General features: G+C 57.3%; 15 protein-coding genes across 15 annotated transcripts; 8 read left to right on the top strand and 7 right to left on the bottom strand.

Annotated features, from left to right (window-relative positions):
- Positions 1-116: 116 nt before the first annotated feature.
- On the bottom strand, positions 117-1,826 carry KL928_005182 (uncharacterized protein; the record flags this gene model as incomplete). The annotated part of the gene is made up of 1 exon (XM_043205963.1): positions 117-1,826. One exon carries the CDS (start codon positions 1,824-1,826, stop codon positions 117-119), a length of 1,710 nt encoding a protein of 569 aa, XP_043057422.1.
- Positions 1,827-1,901: 75 nt separating this feature from the next.
- Positions 1,902-2,865, top strand: KL928_005183 (uncharacterized protein; the record flags this gene model as incomplete). Its single annotated transcript, XM_043205964.1, has 2 exons — positions 1,902-1,939; positions 2,157-2,865. The coding sequence occupies 2 exons, from the start codon at positions 1,902-1,904 to the stop codon at positions 2,863-2,865; spliced, it is 747 nt and encodes a 248-aa protein (XP_043057423.1).
- A 48-nt stretch (positions 2,866-2,913) lies between these two features.
- On the top strand, positions 2,914-4,350 carry KL928_005184 (uncharacterized protein; the record flags this gene model as incomplete). The annotated part of the gene is made up of 1 exon (XM_043205965.1): positions 2,914-4,350. The coding sequence occupies one exon, from the start codon at positions 2,914-2,916 to the stop codon at positions 4,348-4,350; it is 1,437 nt and encodes a 478-aa protein (XP_043057424.1).
- A 28-nt stretch (positions 4,351-4,378) lies between these two features.
- On the top strand, positions 4,379-5,455 carry KL928_005185 (uncharacterized protein; the record flags this gene model as incomplete). Its single annotated transcript, XM_043205966.1, has 1 exon — positions 4,379-5,455. The coding sequence occupies one exon, from the start codon at positions 4,379-4,381 to the stop codon at positions 5,453-5,455; it is 1,077 nt and encodes a 358-aa protein (XP_043057425.1).
- Positions 5,456-5,597: 142 nt separating this feature from the next.
- Positions 5,598-7,730, top strand: KL928_005186 (uncharacterized protein; the record flags this gene model as incomplete). The annotated part of the gene is made up of 1 exon (XM_043205967.1): positions 5,598-7,730. The coding sequence occupies one exon, from the start codon at positions 5,598-5,600 to the stop codon at positions 7,728-7,730; it is 2,133 nt and encodes a 710-aa protein (XP_043057426.1).
- A 48-nt stretch (positions 7,731-7,778) lies between these two features.
- Positions 7,779-9,032, top strand: KL928_005187 (uncharacterized protein; the record flags this gene model as incomplete). The annotated part of the gene is made up of 1 exon (XM_043205968.1): positions 7,779-9,032. The coding sequence occupies one exon, from the start codon at positions 7,779-7,781 to the stop codon at positions 9,030-9,032; it is 1,254 nt and encodes a 417-aa protein (XP_043057427.1).
- A 41-nt stretch (positions 9,033-9,073) lies between these two features.
- On the bottom strand, positions 9,074-10,444 carry KL928_005188 (uncharacterized protein; the record flags this gene model as incomplete). Its single annotated transcript, XM_043205969.1, has 1 exon — positions 9,074-10,444. The coding sequence occupies one exon, from the start codon at positions 10,442-10,444 to the stop codon at positions 9,074-9,076; it is 1,371 nt and encodes a 456-aa protein (XP_043057428.1).
- A 293-nt stretch (positions 10,445-10,737) lies between these two features.
- KL928_005189 (uncharacterized protein) lies at positions 10,738-12,120 on the top strand (the record flags this gene model as incomplete). The annotated part of the gene is made up of 1 exon (XM_043205970.1): positions 10,738-12,120. One exon carries the CDS (start codon positions 10,738-10,740, stop codon positions 12,118-12,120), a length of 1,383 nt encoding a protein of 460 aa, XP_043057429.1.
- A 58-nt stretch (positions 12,121-12,178) lies between these two features.
- Positions 12,179-13,155, bottom strand: KL928_005190 (uncharacterized protein; the record flags this gene model as incomplete). The annotated part of the gene is made up of 2 exons (XM_043205972.1): positions 12,179-12,611; positions 12,746-13,155. The coding sequence occupies 2 exons, from the start codon at positions 13,153-13,155 to the stop codon at positions 12,179-12,181; spliced, it is 843 nt and encodes a 280-aa protein (XP_043057430.1).
- A 48-nt stretch (positions 13,156-13,203) lies between these two features.
- Positions 13,204-13,982, bottom strand: KL928_005191 (uncharacterized protein; the record flags this gene model as incomplete). Its single annotated transcript, XM_043205973.1, has 2 exons — positions 13,204-13,535; positions 13,670-13,982. The coding sequence occupies 2 exons, from the start codon at positions 13,980-13,982 to the stop codon at positions 13,204-13,206; spliced, it is 645 nt and encodes a 214-aa protein (XP_043057431.1).
- A 117-nt stretch (positions 13,983-14,099) lies between these two features.
- On the top strand, positions 14,100-14,495 carry KL928_005192 (uncharacterized protein; the record flags this gene model as incomplete). Its single annotated transcript, XM_043205974.1, has 2 exons — positions 14,100-14,328; positions 14,467-14,495. The coding sequence occupies 2 exons, from the start codon at positions 14,100-14,102 to the stop codon at positions 14,493-14,495; spliced, it is 258 nt and encodes an 85-aa protein (XP_043057432.1).
- Positions 14,496-14,657: 162 nt separating this feature from the next.
- On the top strand, positions 14,658-15,520 carry KL928_005193 (uncharacterized protein; the record flags this gene model as incomplete). The annotated part of the gene is made up of 2 exons (XM_043205975.1): positions 14,658-15,314; positions 15,395-15,520. The coding sequence occupies 2 exons, from the start codon at positions 14,658-14,660 to the stop codon at positions 15,518-15,520; spliced, it is 783 nt and encodes a 260-aa protein (XP_043057433.1).
- Positions 15,521-15,532: 12 nt separating this feature from the next.
- KL928_005194 (uncharacterized protein) lies at positions 15,533-18,064 on the bottom strand (the record flags this gene model as incomplete). Its single annotated transcript, XM_043205976.1, has 1 exon — positions 15,533-18,064. One exon carries the CDS (start codon positions 18,062-18,064, stop codon positions 15,533-15,535), a length of 2,532 nt encoding a protein of 843 aa, XP_043057434.1.
- Positions 18,065-18,290: 226 nt separating this feature from the next.
- On the bottom strand, positions 18,291-19,447 carry KL928_005195 (uncharacterized protein; the record flags this gene model as incomplete). Its single annotated transcript, XM_043205977.1, has 2 exons — positions 18,291-19,033; positions 19,147-19,447. 2 exons carry the CDS (start codon positions 19,445-19,447, stop codon positions 18,291-18,293), a joined length of 1,044 nt encoding a protein of 347 aa, XP_043057435.1.
- A 75-nt stretch (positions 19,448-19,522) lies between these two features.
- On the bottom strand, positions 19,523-21,592 carry KL928_005196 (uncharacterized protein; the record flags this gene model as incomplete). The annotated part of the gene is made up of 1 exon (XM_043205978.1): positions 19,523-21,592. The coding sequence occupies one exon, from the start codon at positions 21,590-21,592 to the stop codon at positions 19,523-19,525; it is 2,070 nt and encodes a 689-aa protein (XP_043057436.1).
- Between the last annotated feature and the right edge of the window lie 60 nt (positions 21,593-21,652).

Consider the following 21,652-nt stretch of genomic DNA (forward strand, 5'->3'; position numbering starts at 1 on the left):
CATTTAATTAATTAATGTTATCGAGGAAGACACCAATGCCCTATAATTGTGCCAACAACTTATGCTTATCGACTACCAGAAGCGTGGTCTACCAACTCCCTCTAGCGCACTATCTATTAGAAACTGCCAGATTTGTTCAGCCAGTACTCTCGTCTACTTGCCTTGTCCAGCTTCGACGTGCTCGGCTTTTCTTGCTCGCTGTCGCTCGCAGCGCTGTTCGAGGAAACTTCGCTTTCCCGACCGTTCAGCCCCATCAATTCGTCAATGTTTTTCTTGTTCTCCGGCTGCTTACTCTGGGACTTCTCATACAGCTGCTCCAGATGCTTCTCGTACTCAGACTCGGACTCGGAGTCAGATATTATCGTGTACTGCTCGCTCGGGAGCGGCGGCAGCGAAGTCGCGCGACTGGACTCTCCGCTCACAAACGCAAGTGCCTCGTTCTGCACATGCTCACGGGCATCCTCGAAATCCCTCTGTTTTCCTTTGTATTTGATAATGTCTCCCAGCACAGACTGTCCCAATCTTTCTTTGTAGGTGGCCTGGTTCATCTCGTAGCACTTGTTCACCAGAAGCTCAAAGGCTCCGCCAAACGAACGCTTGATGTCCCGCAGATTGAAGGTGCCTCGCGAGATGTTGTTGCCCGGATCGTGCGGGTCCTGAATAGCCAGAGTGAACGGGTTTCTATTTTGGAATGCTGGATTCGAGTCCTTTGGAACGTAGTATGGGTCTCCGTCCTCATCAAACGCGATCGCCGTGTTGTCGTATCCGAAGTTGTAGCCGTACAGCTCAAAAAACTCGATAAGAAGCACGCCCAAATTTTCCAGAGGATCTATAGATTTGGTGGCCACTCTCGGATGCAGCTTCAAAAAAGACCGCACCAGACATATCGTCGCGAATCCTCCGAGACCCCCAGTGTGCACAATGTTCAGTTTCCGCACAGACAAAAACTGTTTCACTATCAGCACAAGCTCGCGGAGACCAGGAGTGTCTTTGAGCCACGAAAGAATAAGCTCTGCCGCTTTGATACCGTTGGTCCTCTCGAAGGAAATATCAATGTGAATCTTGGTGGCAGGGTCCACAAACTTGATGATGGGCACCTTGGCCTTGGCAATGGTCTCCACATTGACTCCCAGCTTGTGGTTTCTTATGTAGGACGAGAGCTGGTACAGAGACGATCGGTTGTCGTATTTGTTGTTGCGGGCCTTGGAAACCACCACCATATCGATATCGGAACCGGGCAGGTACAGGTCAGTGGCAAACGATCCGAAACAGTGCACCTCCGCGTCGGGCCACATCCCCGTGATGCAGTCTCGGAGTTTTCCCACGGCGTTGTTACGGGCCTTGATTTCTTCCGCGGACGGAGAAATGTACTTGATGAAATCCTTGATCTCCATCGTCAGCCAGTCGCTGATCTCTATTTGTCGCGAGTGGTCGTTATTGCGGATCCATGGATATTTGGGATTGAAGTTTCCAGCCTTGTAGTCGGCCGACTTTGTATGGTACACGGTTTCGTCGTTACTCAGATACTCGTTCTCGCTATCGGAGATTTTGGGAGATCTCTGATGGTCGAACTCTTCGTTCTCGTCTCCTGACGACGTCTCGAACCCGATGAAGTCCTGGTTCTCGAGCATGGCGTCTCTAGGAGCAGAATCTGCCGAGTTCTCTTGTTCGAGCGGTTTCTGTTTTTTGGCCGGAGGCTCCTCATTTTCGCTGTCGCTCGACGACGATACCATCACCACTTCGTCGCCGGCGTCGTCTAGTTTCTCGTACGAGTTCTCGGCCCGCACAAAGCGCGCTTTTGAAGGCCCCAGTTTTCGCTTGGACATATATTTAAATTTTTTTTTGAGAAAAAATATGGGGGCTACAACTCCATAGGGGAGCGAAGGGGGCCGCCGAGACGAATGTGCCAGGAGCCGACTGCTAGTCGCTGGGCGGAGCCGTATTCAGTAGCGCAGTGACTGCCGTTAAAAGAGAAGTCTGCGCATCATCAAAATCCACACATCCTACCATCCCAGCTTTGGCACTGCTAGATAATTACATGTATTTTTCACAAATTATTTTTTATTTCAGTGGCAAACATGGCGGACAGATACTCGTTTTCGTTAACCACGTTTTCGCCAAGGTAAGTTGCAAGGCCGGCAACACTAACACGCCAGCGGAAAGCTGAAGCAAATTGAGCACGCATTGGCGGCAGTCAAGCAGGGAGTCACGTCGCTGGGCATCAAGGCCACGAACGGCATTGTGCTGGCCACAGAGCGCAAATCGACGTCTGTGCTGGTCCAGGCGGACTTCGTCGACAAGATTGTGCATGTCACGCCGGATATCGGCATGACGTACGCGGGAATGGGTCCGGATTTCAGAGTTCTCACAGACAAGTCCAGAAAAGTGTCGCACACAAACTACAAGAGAGTATACAACGAATACCCGCCAACGAAGATCCTTGTGTCTGAGGTGGCAAAGGTCATGCAGGACGCCACCCAGAGCGCTGGCGTGCGTCCGTACGGCGTCTCGCTGCTGCTGGGTGGCTACGACGACAACAGCGGGTTCATGCTGTACCAGGTGGACCCTTCAGGGTCGTACTTCCCATGGAAGGCCACGGCCATTGGCAAGGGCTCGAACGCGGCCAAGACGTTTCTGGAGAAACGGTGGAACGAGGAGCTCGAGCTCGAAGACGCCATCCACATTGCGCTGCTGACACTGAAGGAGAGCATTGAGGGCGAGATGAACGGCGACACCGTCGAGATCGCCGTGATCGGCGCAGAGAACGACGACCAGCTTGGGTTCCGGGGTGCCGCCGGCGTGCACGGCCCCAGATTCAGAAAGCTGTCGCCAAAGGAAATCAACGATAGACTGGAAACTCTGTAGTGAAAAATAGTATGTGGCCAGTAATTTTCATGTATTATTTTCTTTGCAATGTCCAACTACGCAGAGGGATTTATAGATTTTGTCAACGCTTCACCAACCCCGTACCACGTGGTGGACACCGTGAAGAAACAGCTCCAGCAGGCCGGGTTCGAGGAGTTGTCTGAGCGCCACCCTTGGGAAAGACTAATCCAAAGGGGATCCAAATACTATGTGACCAGAAACGGCTCCTCCATTATTGCCTTCACGATAGGCGGTTCGTACCGGCCGGGAAATGGTGTTGCCATTGTTGGAGGCCACACGGACTCGCCGGTTTTGCGCATCAAGCCGATTTCTGACCAGAGAAAAGAGGGCTACATCCAGGTCGGGGTAGAAACGTACGGCGGAGGAATCTGGCACACCTGGTTCGACAGAGACCTGAGCGTTGCAGGGCGGGTGTTTGTGAACGAAAATGGCAAGTACGTGTCGAAACTGGTCAAGATATACAAGCCGATCATGAGAATCCCCACTCTCGCTATCCATCTCACCAAGGAGAGATACACCAAGTTCGAGTTCAACAAAGAGACCCAGTTCAAGCCGATTGCCGGTCAGTACCAGGAACAGTCCAAGGATGCGGCCGGCTGCTGCGCAGGCGAGCAGCTCAGCAACGACGAATACGAGTCGCTGAAAAGCGTCGTCCAAAGACACAGCAAGGAGCTGCTGGACCTGATTGCGGCAGACCTGTCTGTGGACGTGGCGCAGATCGAGGACTTTGAGCTGATACTCTACGACACACAGCGGTCGACGATCGGCGGCCTCAACGACGAGTTCATCTTCAGCCCGCGTCTCGATAACCAGGTCACGTGCTACTGTGCTACGCGCGGGCTCATCAACTCTGCGCAGAGTCTGGGTACTCAGGAGGGGATCCAGATGATCTCGCTGTTCGACCACGAGGAGATCGGGTCGCTGTCGGCTCAGGGCGCTGACTCGTCGTTCCTGCCCAACGTCCTGGAGAGACTGACCCGGCTGACGTACGACGAGAACGGAAACGGGGCAAGTAGCTCGTCGTCGTCGTATTTCCTGGAGACGATGGCGAAGTCGTTCATTCTGTCGTCAGACATGGCCCACGGCGTGCATCCAAACTACACAGAGAACTACGAGAGCCTCAACAAGCCGCAGCTCAACAAGGGCCCCGTGATCAAGGTCAACGCGAACCAGCGGTATGTGACGAACTCGCCGGGAATCGTGCTGTTGAAGAAGGTTGCCGACTTGGCAAAGGTGCCGCTGCAGCTGTTTGTCGTGAGAAATGACTCTCCGTGTGGGTCGACGATCGGCCCTATGGTGAGTGCCAAGCTCGGCGTGCGCACGCTCGACCTGGGCAACCCGCAGCTGAGCATGCACTCGATCCGCGAGACGTGCGGCTCGCACGACATCGAGAAGCTTGTGTTGCTGTTTGAGAGCTTTTTCGAGCACCTCAATTATCTCGAGCAGAGACTAGAGGTGAATTAAATAGAAAAAAAAAATCATTTTAGATATTATGAGGACCAGTATAGTTATCGTGCAGCTGGTTTGGGTGGCGCTGTGTCTGGCGAAAAACACGTTCCCGGCGCTCGTCGCGTCCAGCAAGCTGATCCCGGGACTTCGGCCCGCGCTGCCGCACAGCGAGCAGCTGCCGTTCGATCTGGGCGAGGCCACGTCTATCATCTACCGCGTGCTGGAACAGTGCACGTCGGACGCCTACATACTGATCAACCTGCCCGGGCTGCGTGTGGACGACTTCCACCACTTCGAGCGGTTCAGACACCTGCGCGAACAGCTGTCGCAGGCCAGCACGGTGGTCACCTTCCCCAACGTTCTTGTGGACGACGAGAGACTGACAACGGACGAGTTTGTGCGGTATTTGCGCATCCATTGCAACACCATCACCTACGACGTGGTAAACGAGGACGCCGCCGAGGTGCCCAAGTACCTGGACACCCGGACGAGGACGATCAACGTCCAGCTGGGCGGTCTGACCGACGAGATGAGCCAGACAGAACGTCTGGACAAACTGGACGAGTACAACGAGCTGCTGCGCGAGATCATGCGCAAGCTGCCGACGCCGCGCTTCACGATCCTCTTTTCCACCAACACAGCAATTCCATACGAGGAAAAAGAGTACAAGGTGATCTATCCGGAAGACGTTCCCGAGGACCCCAAAGACCTGACTGTAAGGGACAGACGTCTTGCCAAAACGGCCTCCAACATGATTTTCCCCGACATCACTGTGTTCGACAAGACGCGGTACCTGGAGCTCGAGCGCAACAAACACGGTGAGCGCGACGAGTACGGCTCGCATCCGGACGGACTTTGGGCCAAGGACGTTTTGGAGGACGACGACACGTGGCTGGCCAAGAAGACCAAGACGATCAAGAAGGAGAAGTCGCTGTACCGCTTCAGCGAGGACCAAAACGAGTCGCCCGCGGTATTCGACCGCGAGTTTCTGATCGACAACGGGCCGGTGATCGTGGGGGGGCTGTTTGTGGTGGTGACGCTGTTTGCGCTGGACATTCTGCGCGGCATCGCGCGGCAGGTGGCGGGGCTGGCTCGGGGGAAGAAATTAAAGAGGGAGTGATGGGATTGTGGCGGGTTCAAGGGACAGGAAAATTAAATATTCATATTAAATAAAATATGTGATCAAATATCCAAACTAAATAAAAATTATGTGGTTAAATATTCAAACTAGATAAAATTAATTATGTGGTAATTTTTCCATAATGTTTTTCCAGCAGATCCGCCGGTACTCGGTGCAGATCGCCGCGGAGATCGCCAATTGCGTGCGCGAGGGCGGCCCCGTGGTGGCTCTGGAGAGCACGATCATCACGCACGGCCTGCCGTACCCTGCGAACCTCGAGATGGCCCAGAGCGTGGAACAGCTCGTCCGAGCCCACGGCGCGGTTCCGGCGACTGTGGGGTTTGTGAACGGCGTGCCGAAGGTGGGGCTGTCGCCGGGCGATCTTGAGGCCATGGCCCGGCCAGGCGACAAGCACAAAGTGTCTCGCAGAGACATTCCGTACGTGATGGCCCGGCAGCTTACGGGCGGGACGACGATCGCTGCGACGATGATTCTCGCCCATCGCGCGGGCATCGACGTGTTTGCGACGGGCGGGCTTGGCGGCGTGTCGCGGCCGTTCGAGCTGATGGACGTGAGCGCCGATTTGGATGAGCTTTCCAAAACACCCGTCGCCGTGGTCTGTTCGGGACCAAAGTCCATTCTGGACGTTGCGCGCACGATGGAGTATCTGGAGACCAAGGGCGTGCCCGTTGCCACGCTGGTAGATGGCGCCAAGACCGCGAACGTGCCCGGATTCTACACGAGAGACTCTGGCGTGGCCTCTCCGTTTGTTCTGGAGACCGCGCTGGAGGCCGCACGGCTGGTGCACAGCGGCAAGGACGCGATGCGGCTGGAGAACGGCTACGTTTTCTGCGTGCCGCCGCCGGCCGCTATCGCGCTTCCGGCAGAGTACATCGACCGGGTCATTGCAGAGACGCAGCAGGAGGCAGAAAAGCTTGGTGTTTCGGGCAAGCAGCTGACGCCGTTCATGCTCGGGCGCATCAACGAGAAGACGGATGGGCTGAGCGTGAAGTGCAACATCGAGTTTGTGCGCAACAATGCAGTCGTCGGGTCAAAAATTGCCGCGGAGCTGGCACAACTGCGCAGCTCGTTCCAGCCGGTGCAGCAGCCTGTCCAGGACAGAGCGCAGACATCCGCCAAGGCAGTGGTCATCGGGTCGGTCGCGCTGGACTCCACCAGCACAGTTGGCACCGTCCGGCTGCACGACTCGTGTCCCGGCCGAACAGAGTACTCTGTTGGCGGTGTCGGCTTCAACGTGGCTCTGGCCGCGGCGGCCGTCGGCGGTCCCCAGAACGTGGCGCTGGTCTCAGGTCTGAACCAGGCAGACGTCGCGGGCAAAACGGTCATGGCTGCCTTTGCCGAACACGGCCTCAGAACAGACGGCCTGGTCGACCTTGCCGGCCGCACCGCGCAGTACACCTCCGTCCACGACGGCCGTGGCGAGCTCGTCATTGCGTGCGCGGACATGGCGATCGTCGAGCAGCTTGCTCCACAGCACGTCGTGGCCAAGCTCGGGCAGCTGGACCCGAACTACGTGCTCATGGACACCAACGTGTCGGAGACGGTGATGGACGCGGTTTTCGACCACTGCAACGGCGCTACGCGGCTGGTGATCGAGCCCACGAGCGGCACAAAGGCGCGGAAGCTCGCGAAAACCACAAAGCTCGGCTGTTTTCCTGATAACAGAGTCCATCTGGTCACCCCAACGGTTCTGGAGCTGGAATCGCTCTACGACGCTTTCTACACCGCGGGCCGGTTCGAGGCGGTGTCCTCGTGGTTCAACGTGCTGGACTCGCTCAACATCGGCTCTGCGCTGCGCAACAAGCTCGAAAAACAGCCACTGGCCAGAAAATACCTCGAAAAAGGCGTGCTCCAGCAGGCGTTCCAGCTGCTACCATACTTCCCTGCTATTTTGGTGAAGGACGGCCGCAACGGCGTTGTGCTGGTGGAGATCGTGGGGTCCGAGACGGCCGAGGGCGCGCCATCCGCGGCGTTCAGCGTTCTCCACCGCGGCCGCAACGGGCTCGGCGTGCTCGTGAGCCACTACGCTGCGCCGAAAATCGAGGAAAAAAACATAAAAAGCGTCACCGGCGCAGGCGACAGTCTCGCGGGCTACCTGCTGGCAAAGCTCGCGCAGACTCGCGGGCTGCCCTTTGCCGCCGGCCGCGACGCTCTCGTGCACGGCGCCCAGCGCGCCGCCGTCGCAAGCTTGCACACCCCCAACGCCGTAAACTACACAGCCCTGGCGAAGCTCGATTACGTAAGCACAGAGTAAAGAGTGGATATTTGGCTCGTATTTTCGCTAGCAGAAAATCAGACCCAGATGAGCATTCCCGAGGGCCGTGCAGAGACGTTGACGAGCGAGCAGGCGCAGGTGCTGAAGACCATCTGGAAGCACTACCTGCAGGCGAACGGGTACACGGTGGGCGACGAGACGGCCAAGAGCAGCAGGCACAACACGCTGAGCTCGGTGAAGTCGAGCGAGAGCATCAAGAAGAGCAGGAAAAAGGGCCTGCTGGGGCGGTTTCGCCGCAGCCACAGCCACAAGAAGGCCGAGGAGGAGCTCAGCTCGCACCTGAGCCACGATCTGGGTGGACGGGTGCACGAGGCGTTCCGGCCGCTGGACGCAGAGACGCGCAACGCGTTCTGGGACTTTCTGCGCCACGACACGCCGGACAACCTGCTGCTGCGGTTTGTGCGTGCGCGGAAGTGGGACGTGGACAAGTCTTTGGCGATGATCGCCAACACGATGGACTGGCGCAGGAACCAGTTTGCTGTGGAGCGGGTGTTCCGCGAGGGCGAGCTGGGGATGCTGGAGGCGGGCAAGCAGGGCGTGCTGAAGCAGTTTGCGACAGGCAAGTGTGTGATCCGCGGCCAGGACAAAAAGGGCCGGCCGATCGTGATTATTCGGCCTCGCTACCACTTTCCGAGCGACCAGACCGAGGAGGAGGTGGAGCTGTTCACGATTCTGGTGATCGAGTACGCGCGGCTGCTGATCAACGAGCCCGTCGACTCGTGCTCGCTGATTTTCGACCTGACCGGGTTCAGCATGAGCAACATGGACTACACCTCGGTAAAGTTCATCATCAAGGCGTTCGAGGCGCACTATCCGGAGTCTCTGGGCGTGCTGTTCATCCACAGCGCTCCGTGGATTTTTGGAGGCATCTGGAACATAGTCAAGAACTGGCTGGACCCGGTGGTTGCGTCGAAAATCCAGTTCACCAAAAAAACCGACGACCTGCTTGCCGTCATTGACAAGGCGCACGTTCCGAAGGATCTGGGCGGCGACGACGAGTACGAGTGGAAGTATCTGGAGCCGACCAAAGAGGCCAATGGCAAGCTGCACACGGACGAGAAGGAGAAAGAGGCGCTGGAGCACGAAAGACACAAGCTGGTGGAACAGTTTATAAATAAAACCATCGAGTGGATCGAGTGCGCCGACCAAGACAGAGACCACCACCTCATGGCCGACAGACTGGCCCTGGGCAGACAGTTGGCGGAAAACTACAAGAGACTGGACGGGTACATCCGCAACCGGGGAATATACGACCGTCTGGGCTACATAAAATTTGAATGATGGATATATATATTTTGTATATTTTGCTGAGGCGCGTTTTTCTACCAATGGGCAGACCCGTCGCCAGAACCCTTGGTCCATTGGCCGGCCAGGCCGACCGTTTCGGAGGACGAAGATGGCGCCGGCTTCTCCTTGTAGCTCAGGATTCTTCTTCCCCAGTTGCCGGCAGCAGCGTTGCCGGTCTCGTCTCTGCACTGCTTGAGGAACGGCAGCAGGGCGGTGCCTCCCGTTCCGCGAATGTCCTTTTTCGGCGTCTTGGCCTTTGCGAGGCCGGCACGCAGCGTGCTGGTGGTCTGGGAGCCGATGCTGCGCGCTTTTTGCGACTGGATCACGATGTAGCGGGTCACGATCTGGATGTGCTTGTCTCTGAAACACTTGAGCATTGCGACGCACGCGTCGTACGACAGAACAAGCTCAGAGTTCTCGTGCGCGTGTCTGGCCACGTAGTCGCTCAGAATGTTGATTTTGCCAAGATGGGCCAGGAAGTCGGCGTGCTTGCCCGGCATGTACCGTCTCATGTCTGCCATGAACGGGTTTTCGCCTGCCGAGGGGGCCTGCTCGCCCGTCGACCGGTGCTCGACGTTCAGCAGCAGGTCGAGCGCCTGGATCAACGACGACTGCGCGTTCGAGCCGCCGCTGTACTCGCGCGGAACGGCCTCGTTGCCGTAGTAGACACCGTTCTCGAGCCCGGCGTCCTTCATGTTTTTCCAGCCGGCCAGGTACGGCCGCAGACGGAAGTAGAACACGTGCGGGTCGCACATTTCCTCCATGCGCATCAGCACAGAGCCGAGGTAGTCGATCTGCTCGGCTAGCCGCTGCAGACACTGCACGACCCGGTCCGAAGAGCCCTCTCTGGCGTATTTGATGGCGTCGAGCCCTGTGGTCAAGCACGAAGCTCCCTTGTACTCGAAGTACACACTCACCAGGTAGAACCAGCTCTCGTCGAAGGACCCAGTAAACGTGGAGATGGTCTGTATGTTGTCGAGGAAATTGGTGTCGGAGTCGGGCAAAAGGTAGCGGAAGTTCCACAGACACAGCCCTGCGTAGGTGGCGACGGGCGGCAGGCGCAGATGCTCGGAAACGGCGATCCACGGCCTGGCCAGCTGTTCGGGAAGACGGTTTGTGGGCTCGGCGACTCCCCAGATGTATGCGTGGGCAAGAAAGCCCAGGACCGAGTATGCTCGCCGGAACTCGGCCTCGGACTGCAGCTGCGACGTCGACAGCAGCGGCAGGGCGTCCACGACGGCGCGAATCCGCTTTGTTAACAGCAGGCCCGGTAAGGCCCGCACAAGACGTTCCCACGGCTCGTAGTAGGGACCCAGCGACTCCAGCGGCATCTCCTCCGGCAGGAAGCCGGTCTTCTCGGAAACGTCGTACTGGGCCAGGTCCGGCAATGGATAGGTGTAGGACATAGAAGGGCAGAAGAAAGGAATAAAATGTTTTTTTTTCCCTTTTTTTTTCCACCTCCAGTTTCCTTGTGGAGGAGTCAGCCGATTTCTGCAATGTCCGGCACACCCACTAAAATGCGAAAGTAGTACGGCTGTATCACGCAGTGGATCTGGTAAGGAGCCAGGACCTAAGATTCACTCCGACCCCATAGCCGGATCCCACTCTCCTCTCCCCTTTTCGGCCCACGCTCCCGACCCCGCCACCGTTTTCTCCGCTTATGTCAGCCCCAGACCATTTTTTTTTTTATTTATTTATCATGACCTCCGACTCAGAAACAGCGGCCACCGACCCGACAGAGGCGCTTCGGCTGATCCCGCCAGAGCCCACGACAGACGAGCAGTTCAGCATCGCGCAGGTCGCGGCCGGGTGCAAGGTGTATGCTTTCAAGGACGGCGAGTGGCGGCTGGCAGAGATTCTTGCCCTCCAGCGCAAGAAGGGCAAGCCCGTGTACTACGTGCACTATGCGGAGTTCAACAAGCGGCTGGACGAGTGGATCGATGAGACAAAGATCGACACGCACCGCCCGATGTACCCTCCGAAGCCGCAGAAGGACAAGAAGGACAAGAAGCAGACCCGCAAGAAAGTCGTCAAGAAGACGGCGCCCAAGTCCGAGACCCCGGAGCCGCAGCGCGCAAAGAGCGAGCCCAACGAGGACGAGATGGACCTGGACAACCTGAACGTGCAGGGGCTGGTGAAGGAAGGCGAGGAGCTGAGCCGCGAGGACGAGATCGAGCGACTGAGAACGAGCGGGTCGATGGCACAGACGTCGACGAGCGAGCTGGCGAAAATCAGGAACTTCAGCAAGGTGATCATCGGCAACCACGAGGTCGAGCCGTGGTATTTTTCGCCGTACCCGGTCGAGCTCACCGAGGAAGAGTGTCTGTATATTTGTGACTTTTCGCTGTGCTACTTTGGGTCGCGCAAACAGTTCGAGCGGTTTCGCGCAAAGTGCACCCTGAGCCACCCGCCGGGCAACGAGATCTACCGCGACGATTACGTCTCGTTTTTCGAGATCGACGGCCGCAAGCAGCGCACCTGGTGCAGAAACTTGTGTTTGTTGTCGAAGCTGTTTCTGGACCACAAGACGCTCTACTACGACGTCGACCCGTTCCTGTTCTACTGCATGACCAGAAGAGACGACAAGGGCCACCATCTGGTGGGGTATTTCTCGAAAGAGAAGGAGAGCGCTGATAATTACAACGTTGCGTGCATCTTGACACTGCCGCAGTACCAGAGACATGGATACGGTAAACTGCTGATCCAGTTCTCGTACGAGCTGTCGAAAATCGAGGGCAAGGTCGGCTCGCCCGAAAAACCGCTTTCTGACCTAGGGCTGCTGTCCTACAGAGCGTACTGGGCAGAAACCATCTGTGCTCTGCTGGTGGAGAACGGAACCACCGACATCAGCATCGACGAGATTTCGCAGCTCACGTCCATGACCACGACAGACATCTTGCACACGCTCCAGACGCTCAACATGCTGCGGTACTACAAGGGCCAGCATATCATCGTGCTCACCAACCAGATTCTTGAAAACTATGAGAAATTGCAGCGCAAAAAAAAGCACAAGCTGGACCCGTCGAAATTGATCTGGAAACCGCCCGTGTTCACGGCGTCGCAGCTGCGGTTCGGGTGGTGATCAGTCCCAGGGTACCGTGTGTTTTGAAAGCGCGCTCGCGGCCGCCGCGCTCGGGACTTTAATTCCGCAGCAATCGCCCCACGTCGAGTGGTCGTGGCCGGCGTGCTCGTCGTCGTCGTCGTCTGCGTGTTCTGAAACGCCGTCGGGACACTTCAGAATGCTGCCAAACAGGAAATGCTGCACCACGGGCAGCTTGCCTAGCACCTCGGCCTTGTACATCTTTATCATGCCCTCCTCGATCTTCGCCCACGACTTCACACCGCTGATGTCGTCCAGCATTGGCGAATGCCATCTGAGCGACTCTGCGCCGGTTTTCACCTGGTTTATAAATGCAATGCACCCAAAGTATAGGTATTTGTCCTTGAACTCGTCGACGTAGTCTTTCTGGTGGATCGTGAGCGGCCGTGGACGCGAGAACGGCGCCAGCTGCGCGGCGCCAAACAGGAACGGCAGAAAATGGTAATCGTCCAGCCCCCATACGCCGTGCGACCCTGCCGGCTCGAGCCAGTAGAGCAGTTGCAGACGGCGCATCAGTTGGAGATACCTGTTGAATATGCGAAGAACGACCCATTTGAAGTCTGCGGGCTGGAAAAAGCCTAGTTTGTACAGACACAGCAGAAAGCACGCGAAATTCAGCTCGTGGCCAGACCCGTAATCGATCCGCGTGCGATCGCCAAACGAGTTCAACAGATAGCTTCCGAGCTCCTCGGCGTGCTCCTCGCCAGCACAGCCTTGAACGAGGCCGCTGGCCTTGGTGGCCAGCTCGTCGTAGAAATCGCGGAACTCGGGCTTGCCAAACCGGCTGCTCGTGTCCTTCACGACGGGGTGGTTGTCGACAATGCTGTTGATTTTCTCCAGAAGCTGTAGAACCTTGCCGATGTTGTCTCCCAGAGAGTTGTCTGTGTATCCGAGTTCCAGGCCGTGCACAGACTTGGCGAGGTCCACGACAAACTGCACCATGTCGCTGTACACGGCGCTGTGTTGGAACTTGGCCAGGTCCTCGGGCGTTCTCAGTCGTTTTGTGGGGACAACCATAACAATTGGCAAATTTAATTATTTCTCTTTCTCGGGCTGTGCTGCTGATTACTTGCTAACACCTGTTGACGGATGTACCTGAGCGAGCGGATCTGATTTTTCGTGAGCACTATTTTCAGGAACGTTTTTGTGCTGGTGCGAAGCCAGCTGTCTGTCCGCTGTGCCTTTTGTAGCTCGCTGACCTGCAGCTGTAGTCTCTGGATGTGCGCGTTGCTCTCGCGCAGTTTGAGCCCGAGCTCCTGCTGAAGCCGTCCAACGCTGAACTCCAGCGACCGCTCCTGCAGCGCGCGGTTGTGCTGTCTGCGCATGAGCCCCAGCTTCAGGCTGCTGAGCTCGGCCTCCATGTCCTCTAGCCGGTCCTCCATCGCAGACGACACCTCCTGCCGTGCCATCTCGGACGGATCAACGTTCACGGCCCAAACCACCGCAAACGGCAGCAGAAAATACAAAAACCGCGTCTCGTTGCACACCAGCGCACTCACCACCAGAATGAGCATAATAATGTGCACAATACCCAGCCTGACGGCGCCGAAAACATGGCCGATCTTGGCGAAAACAAGCCCTATTTTCTGGCCCATCCGCTGCGGGTCCAGCGGCAGGCTGCTGTAGTACAGATATGCCAGACTGCCAATGGCGCACAAAACAAGGAGGTTGACGCTGAAGGGGTTGCTCACAGAGACCCGGAGATGGCTCTTGAGCGCGAACGAGATCAGAACCGAGGTGAGCAGAAGTAGCAGGTTCAGCGCGGCGCGGTCCTGCCGTCGTGGCGGGCGCACGCGCACGGCAATTTCGTCCACACTGCTGCTGAGCGACATGGAGAGAGCCATTTGGGGATGTGCCCAAAATGAGGGAGACGTCCTACGTGGTCACGTGACGTGCTCCCGGGCTCGCGTGCCCTCGCCCTATAATGAAAAATTTTGTAGGCAATTTTATTATTATTCAAGATGGTTTTAGTTCAGGACCTGCTGCACCCAAGTGCCGCCTCTGAGGCCAAGAAACACAAGCTCAAGACCCTCGTGCAAGAGCCTAGATCATTTTTCATGGACGTCAAGTGTCCGGGATGTTTGCAAATCACCACCGTGTTCTCCCACGCCCAAACTGCCGTGACCTGCGATTCGTGCACCACTGTTCTCTGTACGCCAACTGGAGGTAAGGCCAAGCTCTCTGAGGGATGTGCATTCAGAAGAAAGTAAGCAAAGCATAATAATCAGGGGGAGATGTGGATGTCTATAGCTTGAAGCAATGGAATACGATTAAGAACGCGGCGGCCGCAGTGCACAGACAAGCTACGACAGAACGTGCATGCGGTAGTGCCTAGCGGTAGCGTAGTTGAAGCGTAGCTGCTCGGTCGGGGCTTACGTAAGCCAGGTGTTGGGATCGAGAAGGGTGTATTCAGGGGTGTAGCAGAGGTGTGTTGTGTGGGATCCTTGTACATGCGCTCCTAAATCCTCCCCCCACGCTAGACGACGGGTTATGTGAATTTTTCTCCCGCGAAATTGTTCATGTCTGACATTTTTGTCGTTCTGGACAACCCCGTCTCCCTCACCCCCGTGGCGACGCCACGCGTGCTCACCGTGGCTGGGTCAGACCCAAGCGGAGGCGCAGGCATCGAGGCCGATCTCAAGACAATAACCAGTTATGGGTGTTATGGCCTGACGTGCATCGACGTGCTCACCGTGCAGAACACCTTGGGTGTTTCTGGCAAGCTGGAGACGGCAGCGGCGGTTGTGCAAGGCATTCTAGACGCTGATTTCGCCGACGGTGGAGTTGATTGCGTCAAGATCGGAGTTATTACCAGACCGGTGCTCACCGCGCTAGTGCCCTTTCTGGAGACCTTCCGGCCGCCATTGGTGGTCGACACAGTTATAAGTTCAACCTCCGGCTTCACGCTGGCGAAGCAGACACTCGTGAGGGACTGCATTGCGCGGCTGTACCGCTATGCCACCGTTATCACGCCGAACTGGGACGAAGCGAAAATTATATACAGTCTGCTGTTCCCGGACAGCGATGTGGGGGAACCCTCAATAGCCGGATGCGAGGATCTGGCACGCAAGCTCGCGAGCGCCGTTGGGTGTCGCGCTGTGCTGGTAAAGGGAGGCCATGTCCCCGCGCAGGGGGCCGTCACAGATGTGTTGTACGACCGCGCGTGCGACGAGGTGGTGCACTACAGACATCCTAAAATTGTCAATGCAAAAAATACACACGGGACCGGGTGCACGTTGAGCTCGGCGATCGCGAGCGGACTTGCGTGCGGCCTGGACCTGCGCACGGCCGTGGAAAAGGCCACAGTGTACGTCCACGACGCGATCAGGCTCGCCGACTCGACGATCGGCGCTGGCAACGGTCCGCTAAATCATGTCTATAGAATGTCATCATGCTAATTATGTCTCTTTGGAAGCCTGTTGAGCGTGTTTTTCAAGATTTCCTTGGTCTTGAACAGGTTGGTGACACGGATCCGCTCGTTGTTGAGATGCGCGTTGTCGCTGGCCTGGCCAGTGGGCAGGTGCACGGCCTCGCAGCCAAACGTTTTCTCCAGGAACCTGATTGACGGGATCGAGCCGCCCTCTCTGATCAGCAGCGGCTCGACCCCCCACTCTTGCTCGATGTTCTTGAGCAGGATCTTGTTGGCGGCGTTGTTGACGTCGGCGAGCCACGGCTCGGCCTCGTGGATCACACGCACGGTGAGATGGTTTTCCGTGTGCAAGAGCGCAAACTTCTCCTCCAAATAACTGATCAGCGAGCTCTTGATCTGCTGCAGGTCCTGGTCCGGCACTATGCGGATAGACAGCGACGCAGACGCCGTTTGCGGGATCACGGTCGAGTTGTTGGGCCCAGACACGCTCACGTTGTGGATCGTGAGCGACGGTAGCCGCCACTTGGCCATGAGCTCGTCGCTGCGCAGCTTGCTGATCTTGCTGGTGATTTTCTCATACGACTCGAGCTCGTGCTGCGTAACTTTTCGGACCGGCGTGTAGAAGTCTGGCAGGTTCACCTTGCCGTCGTCAGCGTTGAGTTTGGAGAGCAGGTTGATCAGGTCGATCGTCGGCTCCCGCGAGATGCCGCCGTCCACGCCAGAGTGTCTGTCCGGCTTGTCCGAGCGCACCTCCACGGTGGCAGAGATAACCCCACGCAACCCATAGTTGAGACAGGGCACCGTGTCGTCGAGCCAGTACGAGTTGCTCAGGAAAACCCAGTCAATCTCGCCAAACAGCGACCGGTTCTCCTGCACCACCGCCTGGAACCCAAACGAGCCCGACTCCTCCTCACCCTCCAGCAAAATCACCACGTCTGCCTCCAGCTCCCGTTTCTGGTACAGCTCTGCCACCGCGTACATCGCCGCCAGCAGCGGGCCCTTGTTGTCGCTGACGCCCCGTGCGTACAGGTAGCCGTTCTGGGCCGTCAGGCGGAACGGCTCCGTGCTCCAGGAGTCAGTGCTGCTCACGTCGATCACGTCGTAATGGCCGTACCACAGAATTCGAACGGGCTTGTCCGTTGGCCGATTCGCCTTGAACACCGCATACACCACCGGGTTGGCGTTTGGCACCGGCAGCAGCGACACGTGCGACGCGCCGAGGTTGCGCAGCAGCGTGCGCAGGAAGTTTGCGCACCGCCGCGACTGGTCAATGTACAGCGCCGGCAGCTTCGACACGGTTCTGTACTCGACTAGCTTTGCCAGCACCTCGAGCATGCGGTCGGTCGACGTCAAATCGACGGGCCGCTGCTCGGCCTCGGCCTTGTCCAGCACAGAGATGTCCCACAGCGCCACCGAGTGGTCTGTGCCTGCTGTAATGAGGTACGGGTCGTTTTTCAGCTTCACCACCTTGACGGCGTGGCAGCAGCCGTTGTGGTCGATCCAGTTCGACCGGATCTCCCCGCGCGACTTCCACTTGGTCACCCCCGCGTTAGTGCCTTTAAACAGACAGTCCCCGTACACCGCCAGCGACACAATGTCTCCCTCCTCGCTCTCGTATGACTTGATCTGCTGCAACGTGGACAAGTCCCACACGTTTACATGGCCGTGCGCGAGACCGCAGTAGAGGTACGTGCTGCCCTTGTTGCGCGCGAACGAGAGCACCGACTCGTGGTTTTCCAGCGACCACAGTAGCTCAATCCCCGATTTCAGGCCCCATATGTTGACCACGCCGTCGCCGCCGCCGGTGATGAGAAATTCCGTGTAGTCGCCGTGCTCGGCGATACCGTCCTGAAGGGTGAACATCTCCATGCAGTATATATAGCCGTTGTGGGCGTAGGGGATGATGTTCTGCGACGGCACCTCTATCAGCGTGCCGAGCCCTTGCTGGTTCGTGGCGTCGTCTTCTACGGACGCCGGGCGGCCCGCCGAGTCGAAAAACCTGTCGTACCGCCGGAACGGCATCTGGTGCGGGTCCCGCACGTGCGACTCCAGACATATCTGGACATACGACAGGGAGGCGTTCTGTGCGCCAAACATGACGGTTTTGCGCGACTCGGACCACGCAATGGAGAAGATATCCCCCACATCGATCAGCGAGTACACCGTGTACGTTCCTTTGAGCTCGCCGCGCGGACTTATGTCCCAAATGCGGACAAGCGAGTCTGTTCCGCCGCTAAACAGTCTTGTCTCACAGTCGCTCACCAAAAGACAAAGCACAGACCCAGAGTGCGCCTCGTACTCCCTCACGCGCTGGAAAGTGCGCAGGTCGTATACGAGGATGCGCGAGTCCTGGGTTCCGCAGAAAAGCAGGTGATTTTTCGGCGAACAAGCGACGCAGACGATGGAGCTGTCGTTGCTCCATTTGTGCACGAGCGACGGGTCGCCCGTGCCGGGGGATTCCTCGTACACGGAGACCGAGTCCGGGGTTTGCGACCCGGATCGCCAGGTGTTGCTCTGCGAGAGCAGCGGCAGCGATCTGTCGTGCGGTGGGAACATGAACAAATTAAATAAAAATAAAATAAAATAAAATAAAAAAATAAGAATCATAAATAGTACATTGGATTGAGAAAAAAATTGCCCCCACTCAGATTTGAACTGAGGATCTCCACATTACTAGTGTGGCGCCTTACCAACTTGGCCATAAGGGCTTGAGCTGCCAGAATTCGGCAGACAGGAAACTTACGGTGCACCCGGCGGCCGCTACGTCGTTTATTAAGCACTATCACTCCCAACATCCTTGCTTCTGTCCTCGGCATGGATCCACATCTTCATGAACCGGGTCAGGAAGCCCGCACACAGCACCTGCTCGCTCTGGTACAGCACCAGCGGCACCAGCAGCTGTCCCAGGTACTCGTTCCTGTCGCCGTACTGTGCCGACACCAGCGACACCCCCAGTGCGGCCGTTTTCGCCGCGCCGCACAGCATCACGGCCACTGTGTCTGGACGGTCGTAGTAGAACGGAGCCACAGTTTTGTGGAACCAGGCATACGCACCCCGTCCTGCAGGCTCGGGCATTTTTTTCAAGAAAATTGGCCGCGACACAGCAAAGCAGATCACCGTGTACAGCATGTAGATCCCGACGTTGAAAAAACACACCAGAATGATCGACGCGTGGCTCACGTCCGTGAACGCGTGCTGGTAGAACGCCGTTGAAAACGACGAAAACATCACCAGCAGCAGCATAAACGAGCCCACCTTGTTGAACCGGAACGTGGTGAGAAACCACTTGGTCTGTTTCGGGAACAGGTTCTGCACCACCTGTCCCACAAACGTCGGCACAAACACGCTGCACCCGATCTGCTGCATCACGTCTCTGTACACCCGCGTAATCGATGAGCCGTTTGCCGGGTTGCCGAATTCCCACGCTCCTCTGAAGAACATCTGGCACAGCGCCGGCGTAATAAAGGCTCCCAGCATGTTGCCGATGAACACCTCGCACAGCGTCAGGAGCTCGTTTCCGTCGGCCTGCCGCGTCATCACGACGTTCGATGCCACCGTCGTCGGACAGCACGCCGTCACGATCAGTCCCACAAGCAGCCAGTCGTCGATCTGGGGATTGTGGGCCGCCTTAATAGCACAGCAGAATCCGTACATTATGGCCGGCGTGACGAGGAATTGCAGCACCAGCACGACCGTGTGCGCGCGCCAGTTCGCCATGTTGGCCATCAGCTGCTTTGTGCTCATCGACAGGCCCGACCCCAGGAAAATGACCGCCACGGCGCCGTACCCAATGGTGTACTCTGCGCGGATAAGCCCTCCGTGGCGGGCAAAATTCGGCGCAAACCGCGCGATCACCACGAAGATCGCCAGCCCAATGTAGAACCAGTACGTCTTGGCAAACCACAGCGCCGCCTTCTTGACTTTCTCGAGAAAAGCCATGGTGGATGAAGTCGATAAAAATATTAAAAAAAATGCCCAAAAAAGAAATTAGATAATAATTCCGCTGGTCCTGGATTACGTATCTCTGCGGCTAAACGACTCAATCATGCCGATCTCAGACTCGGCGTACTCCTCCACGTCGACGTCGTCCCCACGCAGCACAGTGTTGCCCTGCACAAGCTGCTTCCTAGGCAGCTTCTTGGCCACCACCACGTCTCTGAACTTGAGCAGCTCCGGGCCCGGGGTGGTGTGCTCGACGAAAAATCTCGTCCCGTTCACAACATCGCCAGAACACTTGTAGATGTGCAGTTTCTTGAGGAACGCGTCGATCGCACGCTGTCCGACCGTCTCGATCTTGGCCCTGTCCACCTTAATCACCAGGTCGTCATAGTCCGGCCGAGTGTACTCCAACGAGACCAGTCCCTCGCCGGCGTCCAGGTACGTTTTGAGGATCGCAAACCGGGCCTGACAGTGCGGCTGGCCCCATTTCTTATTTTCCGGGTCGTAGTATTCCAACGCCAGCAGCCCGGCCCGACACATTGTCAGATACGACACAAATAGCACCTCGTCCTGCTCCTTGGGCTCTTTGAACCCAAACACAGACAACAACGTTCTGTTGGTGAACAGACTCATGGCCACAGACTCTGCGCGGCACTCCTCGAACGCGCCCGACACAGAGCCGAACAGCGACCCCCACGTCTCGCCCTTTTTGTAGTACGTCGACACGGGTTTGCCGTCAAGTCCAAGCGGCGGGTTTTCCACGTCAAAATTGAACTTGCCGTCGTCCGTCTCCATCAGCAGCTTCCCGGTGCCATGGCACAGCAGCTCGTGGATGCCCACCTGCACCTCAAACGCCTCGGCACGGTATTTCTCGTACAGCTGCTGCGTCTGCTCGTCCACAAACGTGACCGGCTCCTTGCCAGACTTGGCACTTAGCACGTTGCCCAACGACACGTTCTTGAACCCGAGGTTGATCCGCACCTTGTCGTAGTTGGGCAGGTTGATGCCTGCGGGCACGCCGCTCGTCGTCATCGACAGGACCTCGAGCGACGTGAAGTCCGGCGGCGTGAACACGTCCTTTTCGTAGTCCTTGCTCCACGGCAGCTCCGCAATGAAGTCCTTGGCCTTGCGCACCAGCTCGCCGAACTTCGCCGTCCGGTCCTTGTTGACCATCGCGACCAGACACTCCCACTCGCCACGCACGTTGGCCGGCTCTCTGTACGTCTCGATGAAGCCGATGTTGGTCTCGACCGCAGGTCCCATGTCCTTGACCCAGTGCACCTGCGACTGGTAGTGCGCGTTCATGGAGCCTGTCTGGAACGACTCGATGTAGTTCTCGAGCATCTTCAGCTGTGTCTCGTTGGCAACGTACTTCTTGGCCTCGACCAGGTTCTCGACGATCTTGGCGAACTCGGCCGAGTGGTCGCCGAATTTGAACTCGATTGTCGCCTGTCTACCGCCTGTCTCAAACTCGATCGTGTCCGGGTAGTAGCCCGTCGAGTTCGAGATGTTGGCCGACGCGACGTGCACGCGGAACAGCGTGTCGTCCATCTTCTCGAGTCGGGTGTTTTCCGGCATGATTCCGTGCGCGGCGAGCGCCGCGTTGACGGCCTCGACCTCCGCCTTTGTCAAGGTGTTCAGATAGTAGCCCGTGACGTGGCCCTCGGCGGGCCAGCCCAACAGCACCCGTTTCGAGTCCAGGGCGTACATATCGTCCTTGACCTGCTCAAACAGCTGCAGACACACCTCGTCGTTGACAAGCTCGACCAGCGTCTCGAAGTCGCCCTTGGCCAGCCGCGGGATGAACTTGACGTCGCCAAACGACTTGTAGTTGCCCAAATTGCCCAGAAACTGCGAGGCGTACTCCAGATACCATTTGACGGTGTCCTTGCCCAGATGCTTTTCGAGGCCCGAATAGTCGGCCTTGACGGCGGCGTGGGTGGCCAGGATCAGGTCGTAGATCTGCTCCGACTCGGGCGAGACAGAGCGCAAAACGGCCCTTGTTCCCCAGTGGCCCGCCTTGGCCATGTAGTGGGCATACAGCTTCTCGTTGCGGGACAGCTGCTGGAAGTAGGTTTTGGCCGAGAGCCGTGCAATTGGCGCGCCGGTGTCGGCGTAGTACGCGGAGGAGCTCACAGAGGACATTTTAGAGGTGGCAAAAATCGGGACTGATTTTGCTCGAAAGAAATATCTGAGCATAAAATA

Source organism: Ogataea angusta, assembly GCF_019207475.1.
Source record: "Ogataea angusta isolate 61-244 chromosome Unknown 61-244_NODE_13_length_294202_cov_90.480228, whole genome shotgun sequence".
Lineage (NCBI taxonomy): Eukaryota > Fungi > Ascomycota > Pichiomycetes > Pichiales > Pichiaceae > Ogataea > Ogataea angusta.